The sequence below is a fragment of the Lepisosteus oculatus genome, chromosome 7 (genome assembly GCF_040954835.1).
Source record: "Lepisosteus oculatus isolate fLepOcu1 chromosome 7, fLepOcu1.hap2, whole genome shotgun sequence".
In the NCBI taxonomy this organism is placed as follows: Eukaryota; Metazoa; Chordata; class Actinopteri; order Semionotiformes; family Lepisosteidae; genus Lepisosteus; species Lepisosteus oculatus.
Window position 1 is genome coordinate 38,143,482 of NC_090702.1, and position 15,008 is coordinate 38,158,489.

A 15,008-nucleotide genomic window follows, 5' to 3' on the forward strand; every position below is an offset into this window, starting at 1 on the left:
ATTAAGTAGACAAAAGGAAGTTATGTACATTTGTAATATTTATAAAGTAAATTCTATAAAGTCTGACCAGCAAAAAACACAAGCTATGTCAAAGTTTATACTATCACTGTGCTGCAAGGTCTGAATTCACAGTCAATAACACAGAGAAGCATGATTAACCACCAAAAACATAGGTAAATATACAAACGCTTGACTTCTCGATTATGTATCATTATAAATAAGCACAGTACAGTACATCTAAATAATCTACAAATCAGTCAGTAACTGTAAATCCACCTGATTTCAGTTTTCAGCCAGTCAAAATGAATCATTGATCTGAAAGGGAAGGCCACTGTACTGTATGTGTCAATCGAAAACACTTTAACGACTGCATACTGTATAATATGGGACAAACAGCAGCAATACAACTAAAATAAAAAGATGCCATACATAGGAAATCATTTTATGAGCTGAAAAAACAAGTTGAAAAATTAACTAATTAACTAAAATTAATTAATAGAAAGGTTTAAATAATTTAAAATTAGATATTAAATGGTAAAAATCTAGCAGACAACTGTTATGAATGTATGAGTCATTACACCTAAGTTTCAGTTATTATCCAAGAAGACTCACTGAAATTAACACATATAGTGCAGTATTAGTGGCATTTAAGGGTCAATGAACCATTTAGAGTATATACAATGAAAAATACTTTACTATTGACCATTGTTGCTAATGTTACAGGCAATAAATATTTAAATGTGTGTTCACTGAAATTGGAAAACATTCATTATTTTTCTTTTATAGCTCACGGTATTGGTACACAGTATTATTTTGTATACTGTAAGTGGTCCTGGATAAGGCTATCTGCTGAGCAAATAATAATAACAACAACACTAATACAGTATACAGTATAGTTGTTAATACAGTAGAGCTGTGGCAAAACTGATTTAAATGAAGCTAAATGACATTTTTCTGGTTTGTATGTAAAAGTGTTTCACGCTATCCTGACAATGGATAACATTTTTACTAATGTTTTGATGTGGGATCTCAAAGTGTGTAGGTTCTATTAATACATATGTAGCATTTACCAAAATGTCCATAGCTATGCAAGATGTTAAACTCCTAAGAAACAGATGGTAAACTCATGTCTTGGCAATAATGGACCCTATAACGAGCTGTCTGCTTTCATATTTGAAATTAACATGTTCCTTAGTGGCATTTTAACTGCTCCTGAGAAATTATTTTGTGTCATTGGTTCTTAACTCTTTATTAAATAGTATTTTTGTAAAACAAAAAAATGTAGTTTTGATATGGCTAAATTCAAGAATAACACCTAATTTCTTTTACATTGGTTACAGTTATTTTACTGATTAATAATAAACCATGTCCTTTACAGATATATTCAGTATATTCAGTATACTGCACTTCATTTTGTATGAGCACTACTTTCTGTAATTAAGAGCTTTTCATCTGAAGTCTAGAGGCACAATATTTCTAATTAATTAGGCCTTAATTGCGCTCTACGTAGGAAACAAAAGCGAAGGTGTGTCTCACAAGGCAAATCAACTATTAAGTGGGAGGCAGGAACACTGAATGTTTATAACTACATTACGGCTGTACATGACTTCTCTTAACATTTCCTGATTTAATGATAACACTTACTTGAATTTGTCAGGGGAAAAGAAGTGTCCAACCCCTGGGGCTTCGCAGTTGGGATGATAAGTACTTTTTGAGAAGTGACAATTGCTTTCTACAGATTTCCTAAATCTGCCTGGAGGGTCTTCCTGTGGCTAAATGCACTGTCCACAAAGCTAAATATTGGTATTTCATGACATTAGTTACAGTTCAGTTGTCAGTGTCTACCCACACATTTGTGTGCAATTACATTTTCTAATTTTATAATTTTACCACTATTGTCTGTATCATAGCTGTTATATTTTACAATTAGACATGTTTAAGAAAAGTAAAGTTATAATAAGAGTGCTTTTGTGCTTCATTAATTGTTTAATATTTTCTAACATTCAGATTTTTTCTGTAAATCAGATTATTTTTTTACATCCTAAAAAAAAGGTTATTGCACCAAAAGGCAGGTTTATTAAAAGACCAAGGCACCAGTTTTTCCAATGTGTACATGTGTGGTGTGGTGGGCGGCTGGGGTTAGAGGAGAGAGGTGTAACATTATTTGTACTTGATATGTGATCCCTTGTCTGCATTTCATGCATTTCCATTTGTATATTTGCCAAAAAAGGAGTTTTATAACACTACTCCATTATCATGGCCTTTTCACCTTTCATTTCAAAACCAAAAACAAACAAACAAAAAAAATACAAGATGACATAATGTCCGACATCTGGTAAGCCACAATGAACCCTCGAATGCCTGTACAGGTGCTAGTAAATCCTACTTTCCTCTCTTTTTTGTCCTTAATTAAGCCTTCTGTCCTCATTAAGCTCTTTGGAGAACCCTATAAGCCACAGCCTACCGTCAGCCTGAGCCTATTCTCCACTCTATTGAGTTGCACAGCAGTAGCCTTGGAGCATATAATTTTCATATTTTAAACCAATTGATTAGAATCCTTTATCCCAACCCTGAGTGTGGTTATTAAAAGAGCTTGGAGGTTAGGGCCTCTTCATAACAGCAATTTTGCACCTTTTTTTCTTACCACTTTGTACTCACCAGACAAGAAAAGGAATCATTCATTCTGTGCTGCAGCGTCTGCTTTTGAAGCACTTGAAACAGGGCAGCATGGTCAAACTTGCAAGGGACTGCAGATATGAATTCATCCATCCCGTGCTTAGGAGACCGCTCTAAAGCTAAACACAAAAGAAAGAGAAGACAGAAAAAAAGAAAAACATCAACAAGGATCTGTCTACTAGAACCTGATTATTTTGGCATCACTATTTTCAAAATATATAAGAATTAAAAATTAAAGAAAAGGTGATTTTATTTTGTATTTTCATTACGGAAATCTGTATTTTAATATTGCTCTCTTCAAGAGTAAAAAAAAGACTATTTATTCCACAATTTGAGTAATAGCATGAGTGACTGCAAGGGAAAATGAGTACATCTCAGATTACCTTTTAATGTCACATAACAAACAGCTTTTTCCAGCGGGATTTTTAGCCTTTGTCAACTCCAACTTTCATGAGTCATTTTAAGCCTACTCCTTTTTTACATTTTCCAATAGCTAAGTCTCACAGTGAACACACAGCATAATTCAAAATTAATAAATGTAGTAACAGGTAATATTTTAATGTTCATGGGGAGGAATAAGAAAGGGGATTTATAATAAGTGTTATTTTAACAATCTAGTGCATTCTGTATGTACACAAAATGTGTGAATGTACAGTATATAGCACAGGATTTGTTGAATATTTAAGGATTGGATATATACTACTGTATATGTAAGATATATTAACAAAACTACCTCATTTTTACTTCAGAATAATAAATGGATCCTTTTCAGTTTTAAAAATAAAGATTAAATAATTTTATTTAAAAATGTCATTTTGTTAGATTTAAAAAAATCAATTTATCTTAATAGAAATACAAAATTATAAGCCACTAAAATATCTTAAAATAAATTAATATGCGTGGTACTTAGTGTTAACCACCAAAAAAAGAGTGGGCCCTGGGTGCAGTTCCCACGGTGCTATCTACATGGAGTTTGTATGTTCTTCTCATGTTCATGTGGTTTTCCTCCCACAGTCCAAAGACTAGCCTTGGCTTCTGTAATATAGTCCCTGGTGTGAGTGTCTGCATGTTTGTGTCAGTGTGCCCTGTGAAAGACTGGCATCCTGTACAGGGTCTATCTTACCCTGTGACCATTGATTGCTGAGACTCTACATTGTGAGGACTATACATTTCCAGTCTGTTTGGAAAAGAACAGGGTAATGTTTCAATGATCAATTCCTACTATGAATCTGAGACCATGTCGGAATGTCTTTGGGCCTTTGGGGTTGAAAAGAACATAAAATACTCTTTAAAAAGAACCATCCAAAAGCAGTGCTGTCCTTAAAATAAAATACAAACGCTTATAAAACTTCCTTCCATTAAATAACCCAATAGTCCACAATATGCACCAGAAGATCTTCTGTGAACCAAATTTAAAATCACCAAGCAGCTACATACACTGGGAGGATGCTGAATCTGCTAATTTACATGATATCTAGTTAAGTGCATGCATTAAGCTTGCCAAAATATACATTGACACTTCAGAAAATAAAAACAGTATTTACACTATCAGTAGTAAAGAAAATTGTTAGAGATGGGGTCTTATCAGTCTGTTAACAATAATGCACTCTACTGTATAATACTGTAGGTATTAAAAAAACTAAATTTTGTGTGTAAGAAAATTCTCAGGTAAGCCTGGAAACAATGTTACACATTTTCTTAATTGTGAAATTTACCAATTTTTGTCATACAGATGCAGCCATTCAAAATGTGCGATCAAACATTTATCTGCAGATTAGCATGGAATACCGCAGTATGTGATTGGCTGGCTAAAGGGACCAACAGGCAACACTCGTGGTGCATTGGTTGTTAGTGAAATGATTGCTTCATTTAATCTCTTAAATGTGCATGTTTAAATTTTACAACTAAAGGGAACTTTTGGTAACTGAGCACAAAAATAACAGGAGCATAACGTCTCTGAACGTCATAAATTATATTAATTTTGGAATATAAACATATTATGTTATATATGGCTGGTATTGGTACCAAGTATGGTATTATACACCAGTATTCCACTTTCTTCATAAACATTTTAAGCATCAAAGTCTTTCATTCGGTCACTTACTGTGGTTATTTTGGAAATGTTTTTACGTGCTCCTGTGACTATATTAAGTTTATATACTTTATAAAAAGTTATAATGTTTTAAACCTTTTTATGAATACTTGCACTTGTTATCAGAGTAAAAAAAGCATTCTTTTTAGAATTTTATTAATAGGGGATATAATATGCAATTACGTATCTAAAGAAATTAATAATTATATTTAAGGATTTATTTATTTTCATATAGCTCAAATTATTACTGTAGTCCACTTTCTTTGTAAACATCTGCATTAGTTTGACTCACTCACCCGGGAATACTTGGAAACATTTTACCTGCCCTTTTCAGTTATAGCTTAAGTTGTCAGTGGCGTGTTGGTGTAATGGCTTTGGCATGTGATTTGCATACCGGAGGTCGGGGGGTTTGAACCCAGCTCCTGGCATGAGCTTTCTTTGAACAAATAAACATTTATTTGAAAAACTAAAATTGTAAATATTATGGACACTAATGAATTTTTTGGTATTTCTAAATATCACAACATTTTCAAGGTTAAGGTTAAGGTTAAAAATGGGTGGTTTTTCTTTCATGCGTTCAGCTTAGAGTCTTTGTGTAAGCTGCAAGTTCTTTTTACTTCTTAATTAAACATTTTAATTTTGTAAACACAACACACATTTTATAAAGAAATACAATCATGTTTTCTACAGGTGTTAAGCATATTGGCAGGTTGCTTACAAAATAGTGCACCATGCACTAACCATAAACACCGTTCTACAGCTTCTGTTTTTTTAAAAAAACATTTAGAAAAGTTTTAATCTATACAAATACCACAGACTTTTTTGATTGTTTTTTCTGAATGTCACACTTTTTATTTGCATCTAAATAAGAAACTCAGGTGTTAGCATAAACTATTAGTAATCAATGATATTAAAATTCACAGTGTAATAAATTGTTGCACTTCTTCCACATCTTGTAAAAAAAGCCAGAATTATGTACTATCCCTACGTCTGCGAAAACCTGACCATCTACTGAAAAGCTTTCAGTGCTTTGTTGTGTATATTCCAGTCACAGCGGGGGCAGTGTGTGTGGGGAAAGGTTTAGGCTGCAAAGGGTTAAACTGCAGCAGCCACAAATAAATAAAAAATAAACTTTTTATTCTTCTGATGGTAACTGTAACAAATTGTCACGTTTCACATCCTTGCATAACAATCATTTTATTTATTTTTAAACCGTGATCTTGACATGCAGGTGTGAAATAGAGTCAACAGCTTCAGATTTAAATGTTATTAACAATATGTTGCGTGTCGCATTAACATTGGAATGTTCTTACATGTGTAAAAAGAAGTGATACACAAGTGTCTCCTCTATAACTCTTCAGTTTACAGAGAAATTCCGCCAGAGCCACACAACATTTTCCAATAATACTCTTCTTGTGTCTAATTTCCAGGGAGTAACCCTGTTACAAAAGGGAACAGTGCATTGGTCCTTGACTGTGGTTAAACAGTACATACGATGTCTGGTGGAGTTTCAGCATTCACTTTTCTGCAATCTGTACAGAACCATGATGGCTCATCAATGTTTGTTACCACTAAACAGGGGGGCTTCACAGACTTCCTTATTTGAACTCAACCACGCTCTAGTAAATAATGTCGTTTTCACCTTCTGCAATGCTTCTGGTTTAGTAGGATTTTCTTGATAAGCACATTGTTTAATGGGGATGACATCTATATGTCTATATCACTGTACGACACAGGTTTGAGTCGAGTGTCTGTTAATAAAACAGAGCGCCTTCCTATACATATAACTACTGCATTAGTTCTTTATCCATTTCAGCTAAATGAGGGGAATCAAATCAGTCAAAATCTCAGAGTGGCAATTGTAAAAATAACCCTTCTTCCCTCCTTTGTTTAACTTAAAGAATTTCACGAAGAAATCCTTAATCACAAAACCATCACTTAATTTATCCAGATACCCAAATTCACCCCAGAGCCAACAACAAGCTATAATAGTGGACTATTTTTATGTATTCACTATATAAAAAACAAACTGAAAGTAGTACTCCGATCGTGCTTTGAACCACTGGTTGCAGTGCTTTGTCCATTACCAGTACAAGGACAATAAAAGTTTTTTTAAAAAGAAACGAATGTCAAAATGTTTCCAAAATGTCCACCTGTGATATTTTAGCTGCTTAGTTACACGATTTCATGTTAATATAACTATCAAGTGGTATTAAATAAATACAACTTTTTTTGTATAGATGACATTTAGCTAAAATTGATTAAAAAAAACAATTACAATCGAATCTTTCCACGTGTGATGCCATTAGGAAGTCCAATACGCTCCTGCTTTGTTTAACGATCGTATGGAAAATAAATCTTAATGGTGAGAAACCTATGCTTAAAGTTAGTTAAGGGACTTCGAAGACAAAGATAGTGATTTACGTTGTTTTAATTTTTAAAACTAAGTGATAAATGCAGACGTGATTGGTGCCATTTGCACTGCTCGCCACAGAAAGCTCAGGGTGTGTCCCTCCCCCACACGGAGTGCAGTATTTTCACAGCCTCTGATTAGGAAAATAAGACCAGTAGATCTATCCTACATGACAGGAAGAGGAGAATGTGATTTTTTTCTATAAGAAATGTGGGTTGGGTTTATGAAATTCAAGTATTTTAAACATTTAAAATGTGAAAATCTTACAGCATACACAAAGATTCTAAGCTGATCACAAGGAAGAAAAATCACCAATACTCCCTCAGTATCTGCCTACACTTATTGTACAATACATACAGAGTGGGATGCATCTTATGCTCTTTGTATTATTCAGAAAATGGACATGGTCTTGGAAATCTCAAATGGACATCTCCCTCTTTTTTGCAATTTATATGCTGTGAATGAATACCAACACAATTGCCTTAAACCTAATGAATGCATACATAGCTATCCAACATACAGTGCCCTTCAAAGATTTGGAATAGCAAACAGTAAGTTTTGCTTTACAACTAAATAATTTCTTTATTTTTGACTTCTGAGAAAGTGGTGTGTAGTGGCATTTAATCATTTTTACAAACTGTGCCGCAGGTGGAAAACGGTTGGAACTGTCGCCTTAAGAGTATGGTGTGTGGTGTATTGGAGCTGTGCGTGGTTGACAATTATATATGGCAAATAAAAATTAAATGTTTACTAAGCTAAATACTAAATGTTAACTATTTAATTTACCATCTGGCACTAAATATATAAAGTAAGAAACTACATTTCCCACTGTCCCACACATTCAGTCATTTAATCAGAGTGACTAATGTCAGAGCTATATTGTGTAATGTACACATGGGAAGAAAACTATTATTTTGAAAAGTACACTGTGACGTAGTTGGGTGTGCAGTATTACTATATAGGTACAGTCTTGAAAACAATTTGCAGCTGCTGTGTTGATTTAGGCTATGTTTCATTGAATCCATGTGTGCACACTCGTGCAGATATATGTATTTTCGTTGCATTTGTTGGCTTTTTGTGAATTAATTTGTGTCTTTATTTTGAATCAATTAATTCCCTTCTGATACTACAAATTTCATAATCCCCTGACAGCAGACAACTAAACAACAGTATGTAATAAAAATACTATTTATTTTAGACAAATAGGATTATAAGTATCATCACTGATATTTGGGTAACTTGGTTGACAACAGAAAAAGTTTATTTTAAATTAATTAAAATTAATTAATGTCATTCAATTCTGAAATGGTACAATAATTGTTTTTAGGAAAAACAAAATTTTCACATTTGATGGAATATGTAATTAAGAACTTAATTAATCAGAGACGGAACAGATAATTCCAAAATAATACCTGTCTTTTTTCAGCTTACAAAACTAAACAATAAACTGTAAAACCTCCTTGGTACTTATACTTATGTCTATTCGATCATATATTATATATATAAGGTTTTTTAACCTTGCAAGTGTTCATGGGAAATGTTGTTAAAATGAGCACATCAAAACTTTTTTCTCTGTTTTGATCTGAACTTATATGGCATCTTTTTGGACTGTTAATTGACCAATGATCATTGACCCAGAGCTGAATTAACTAAGGTAAACCAAGTTAAACTTTATGATTGATTTGATCATGGGATCTGGAACCCCCTAAATCTCAGCAAACATCTCCTTTGCATTGAAGCTGGAAATGTTTGTACTTAAGGTGTTACACACTTTATCTGGACTCTTAGAGACTTCCTAGTCACCATACTGTAGGTGTAACCTTATATTTTCATTAAACATGAATATTACATTAAGAAAAAAAACATTACATGAAGCTACTGTTTCAGTAATATCTAACGTAACACAAGTGCCATCCATCATTCTGCTTTAAGCCTTGAAGTGCTGAAAGTGGCATGCTGAACAGACTTGGAAGTATGCCACAGTGCACTCTAGATGGCTGCTTCTATATACTTATTTTCATGTTAGCACAAAATCCTACACTATGTACAAACTAGTGATTTTAAGTGATCATAAAGTAATGCAACACATCTTCTTTATCTAAATGTCAGTGTAAAAAAAATATTTGATTATAGTACATATCCATTTAAGTCTGTAACAGCATGAAGTTTGTGACCCATTGAGGTAATCAAACTCTTTGTGTAATCATCTGAAATAGTTTGCTGCAGCAACCTTGGAGTTTCTGCCTGTTGTTGAGATGTTCCGACTGAATGATTTCAGAATTCTATAGAAGCATTTTGCTAGAGCAGTGGTTCTCAAACTATGATACGCGTACTACTCGTGGAACATGGAGCGCCCCCAGGTGGTATGCCATATGACCCTGGAACTCTGTTGTGTGCACTGAAAAATCAGGATGGGTTTTCATATTTTCTATTTTAATACGTGTCGAATACGCAGCCCACGTACTACGATACGGCGCGCACTAATACTTGAGTGGACACAACAGCTACTATATAATTATATACCATAGCATAGAAATGTGTGCTACGAATTTAAGTGACAAATTGTATTTAAAAAAACATATCTCCAGCAAAAAAAGGAAGTAGGAGAATGTGTGATTTTGGAACAATGCCAATGTTGAAAACACAGGAATGCATAGAAATGTGTATTACGAATGCTGGCAATCTTGTGAGCACAGGAAAGCGTGATAGATAACACAAAAATATTTAAGAACTGTTCTAGGTTAATTTGAGAAAAATACACACAGCGTCTCTGTGTTTCGCTCCCATGCGCATTAAATAAAAACTTCTTTCAACTTCTGAGATGGACTCCTGAAACGCAAACGGGGAAAATGCAAGCTTGCAGATTGTTAAAGCAGGTAAGCCCCACACTATTTTTGAAGTACCTTATTTACCATTGGCAAAAGAGCTGACACGCATTATGTGTGGAGAAAAAGCTGCTAAACAGCTCAATATGATATGATTATTGATATGGCAGATTATATTAAAATTACGCTGATAGAGCCCATTAAGATGAGCAGATGCTTTTCACTGCAATTAGATGAGTCTGTACGTCGTCGATTTGGCCAATTTGCTTGTTTACATTAGATACGAGTTTGAGGACCTTCTGTTCTATAAGCCGCTATCAACAGGAATTACAGAAGAGCACAAATTTCAGTTTCTGAATGGATTTATCGAAGATAAATTTTGTACAGACGGTGCTAGAGCGATGACAAGCTGACACAGCGGTGCACGAATTAAAGAGGTTGCTCCAGAAATGAATGGACGGATTGCAACATCCAGTGAGAGACCTTTGCCATCAAGAAAATGCCTGACAATTTAAAGTCTATTAGACTCTGTTGTGAATTGTATCAAAGCTCGAAAAATGAATTCACATCTGCTTTGCTTGGCTAAACAAGCTCACCCCTCTCACTGAAATGGTCCTTTTTTATTGTTTATTTTTAATTGTTGTTGTTCCTGTTTTTTTTTCTGTAAAGCACTTTGAGAAGCCACCTTTAAAGGCGCTATATCAAATAAAGTTTAATATTATAATATTTATTATATGTGTATGTGAGTGTGTGCACACGCGCTCATGTTGATCATTGAGAATTCCTGGGGTTCCTATGAGAAGATGACTTGTAGGTGGTACTTGGATGCTTTGGTTTGATCAGGGGTGGTACTTGGTCCAAAAAGTTTGAGAACCACTGTGCTAGAGCATTCAGTAGAAATTGTGTCCATACTTATTGAATAGTGCTTCACCAAACAACATGAGGGTGACCAAAAACATACTGCCAATTCAATCATGGATCTAATTGAACAAGAGATTTTACATATTAAAGAAATAAACTCAGAAGTCAAAAGAAGAGCCCAAAAATAGGCAAGAACTCAAGGTGACTGAAGCAAAGCATATCAAATGATTACATGAAGAACTTGTAGACTTCAATGGTTTATGAACATCATGTAGTTCCTATTTCAAATACATATTTTACACTCTGAAATGCTATACTTATACCTATGGTATACTGAAATCAATTGGTTGAACAAAAGTATGTCTAATATGTAAAGTCTAATATGATCAAATGCATGTTTGAAATTACCCGAAACTAAAAAGGATATTATGCAATACTTATCAGTGGAGGTATTTCTCATTTTATTATTGACCTCATGATCACAAATTGCTTGACTAAAAATAATACTGTAACTAACATTATGACATTGATGTCCCAATAGATTTGGAGGGAACTGTATATGTGTAATTGTATTTCATTGGGACTGCAACATTCTCAGAGTACTCAGCTGGTACGTCAAGGCATTGTACATAAGTAAATGAAGATGGATTTAAAGTGGCAAGCGAGGTTAGTAATGGAAAAGCAATGCTTACTGGTTCATTTCCCAGTCTTTGCATTATACCGAACATACAAGAAGTCAAAATGAACTAATGGCTTAATGTGAAAAGTATCAAGAGTATAACAGCTCTTTTGCTTATTGTAAAAATACATTTCAAACAGAACCTTCTTATATGACATGTCCACAAAAGACCAAATACAGACAGGTCTTTAGAAATGCATCTTGCAACGCCTTGAAACCCTGCGGGTCTATAATAAGGCAAGCTTTAGTGATTGCTTTTATTAACGCTGCCATTTTTGGCATGCAATTTACTTAATCGGCACTGTATAGACAGAAGAAGCCTTACAGTGCCCGTAAGGGGTACTTATATATTAGCACGTCATTTCTTTTTAAGTGTAGAGCAGCATAAGTCAATTTGCAATCAACTTGGAATTGACTTTTTCCTACAATAGTGGATTTTTCCTCTTTGTCCCTTTTTAATTCCGATGTAGGTCATTTTACATTCATTACCAGAAATGTACAGCTTCTAATGTAATTTTGAGAAGAGAGAAAAAAAAAACAGTGTAGCCCCAACAAGAAAATTCTAAAGAAATGAGACAAAGAGTTATAGATTAAATCCAATAATAGAGACAAGAAAACTCAATATTGATCTGGAGAGCATGATGTTAACATTTTCAGTCACATTTAGAAATTTAGCCTGAGATCATATTGATCCATGTCATTTCCAACTTTCAGCTATTATTGTGGATTGAGGATTTATTTAATCCAAGCTGAAGGACTCACGACATCATGTCCTGGAAATATAGACAAACTAATTCAACTCACTTGGATTTCCGTTGTCAAAGCAAGAGTCACATTCATTTGACAGTTCTTGCAAGGTGGTTGCAGCGTATAAAAGGGTTGACAGAATATTGACATGGCTTTGCAATATTTCAGGTATGAGAACATTTAGCATGAAACATATTCTACAAGCAGTGATTTTAAAATAACCAGATGATTACAGAGAGCAATGCACTCTCAGAAACTCAATAATCTCAGTAAACCCTGATGACATTAAGTACATCAGCTTTTCAACGTTCAACTATGAAAACATTATCATTAGAAACCTTCTTAAATTTATTCTAAGTAAACAACTGTGACAAAAAATATGCAGTGTTATTTGTGCTAAAAACTGATTTAGGCATATTCATTAAAAAAAATTATGTTATGTAGCATAAATACAAAAATCTAGTCTCAAACAAAAAACAGGGATGTACGGCCTGCAGTTTTGAATCTGTAAATTTTAAGAGTGAAAAGAAAATAACTTTTTTTCAGATTATTAGACTGTTATATTTTTATAATATTATATATTATTAAACAATTTCACAACATATTTAAGAGAAAAAGAATAATTTTTAAAAGTTTTAAATTTAAAAGTTGGAGGTCTGTTTACAACCTATGACAACATATTATACCATTATACCATAGGTCATATATGCAATTAATTTGAGAAAGCAATGATTATTATTAAATGAATTCCTATTTAACTTTAACAGCTGGCCACTGGAGAAAAGAACATGTTTTCATGTTTTAAAAGACAGATGGATATGTACAGTATAAGGCATCTACATTATTTGCATTAAATTACAACAATTGTGTGCTTATAAATAGATTTAATAAAAACATAAATAACATTTTAAAAAGTAAGAAGTTATTAATTTTTAATTAATTTTCTGCTTGGGGAATTATGATCTTTCCAGCCAACTTATCATATATTAACAGAAGCATGAAGTGAGTATTACAAATAAGACAATAGCTGTTAATTTACGAATAAGGACATTCAGGTGTGAAGCACCTAGAATATATACTTTATCTCAGAAAGAGCATAGAAGAAATATGTATGTCCGTTTATTCAGCATACTGTGGAACCTTAAATAATGTACTTTTAAGTAATCTTTCAACTCCCACTAGAAAATAAATAATCAAACTTTGAGACAACATGGAGTTTATCCTTGGAGCTTGCAGAGATTATATGCAACAAACTAGCAATTAGCAAATAACTGAATTTTAAAGAAACATCAATGTTCACAATATGAGGAGTACCCTGGAAGGCATTCTGATATCCTTCAGGTATGTAACTTAAACACTTCCTTACTGATACAGTAGTTCCATCAGCTGACAGACAGCTTTGAAGTGCCTCAGTATGGACTGGGTGGGAAGTGGGATGCTAATTGTGGTGAACAGTAAAGTCAGAAGATGGCAATATCAACATCAATTATAGTTCTCAGTGTAAATGTCAAATAATTATAAATAAATATAATAATACATCTAAAATGAAATATATGTACAGGTCACAATAGTCACAACAGTCATCATAATAATCTACATTTTCTATACTGCCCCTAAAAGCACTCATCTCAAAGTTTAATGACATTGTTAAATGATAAGCTGTACAGTGTACCTGTGATTTGAACAAATTACCTTCTAGTTGCAAATGCCCTAACCTTTTCCAATAATACCCGGATATACTTACTGTAACATGCCTTTGTGTGCTCTTAACAACTGTGAACTTCAACCTACAGGCATTCAAAATAAAAGTTATTAATATCTTAAGCCTAGTCTTTACCCTTAGAGAAAAAAAGTAAAATAACATATAGACTGTTCTGTATTCTGCAGTAGAGTAATGCTCACAACAGACTCTGCAAGCAAAGGTTCTACTGTATACTATTGTCATAAAATAAATCCATTGGTTAAGGTAAAAAAATGAATTTTATGACAAGGCACTCATAAAACAAAACTCTGAAGACTGAAGTTAATCTCTGAGATATTGTAACAGGTCAGCATAAAACTCATAAGATTCCAGACAGGTGACAGGGGAAAATTGCAGCCACTAGATCCCCTCCTTATCCTTACTCACTCAAACACTTCCAATGACATGATAAAGTCACAAACTAATACAACCTTATGCACAGGAATCATAACCCCTGAAGATCGACACATGGCACACAGAAGTAAGGAAGAATAGTAAGTTGAAAGTCCAATTTCCCAATCTAAGAACAAAGTCTCCTAGGGGAGTGCAGGGCTGGGACAAATCAAAGGGAGAGGTTCATTGAATCAACTACAATGAGCCTAAACCCCCCTAACACAGCCTCACTATCAGCTTAACTATGCCATATTTAACAAAATAGTTACTGCCAACGTCAAGGACTTAGCTGTATAAACTACAATGCACATGTTATGAACACTGATACAGAGTAATATGCAGAGTGGTGGCACTGTGGCTAAGGATCTGCACCTGAGGCTGGAAAGTTGCCGGTTCAAATCCTGCGGCTGGCAGAGGAATCCTACACTGTTGGGCCCTTGAGCAAGGCCCTTAACCCCAACTGCTCCAGGGGTGCTGTACAATGGCTGACCCTGTGCTCAGACCCCAATCTTCTCTCCCTGTCAGTGTGTCTGTGTCTCATGGATAGCAAGCTGAGGTGTGTGAAAAGACAAATTCCTAAT

General features: G+C 34.0%; 1 protein-coding gene across 10 annotated transcripts in view; it reads right to left on the minus strand.

Moving 5' to 3' along the window:
* cadps2 (Ca++-dependent secretion activator 2) overlaps positions 1-15,008 on the minus strand; it is a 275,041-nt gene that overhangs the window by 82,612 nt on the left and 177,421 nt on the right. For all 10 annotated transcript variants that reach the window (XM_069192478.1, XM_069192475.1, XM_069192474.1 and 7 more), the window contains one exon: positions 2,659-2,795. In XM_069192478.1, the coding sequence (XP_069048579.1) occupies positions 2,659-2,795 (137 nt within the window). The remainder of the gene's footprint in view (positions 1-2,658; positions 2,796-15,008) is intronic.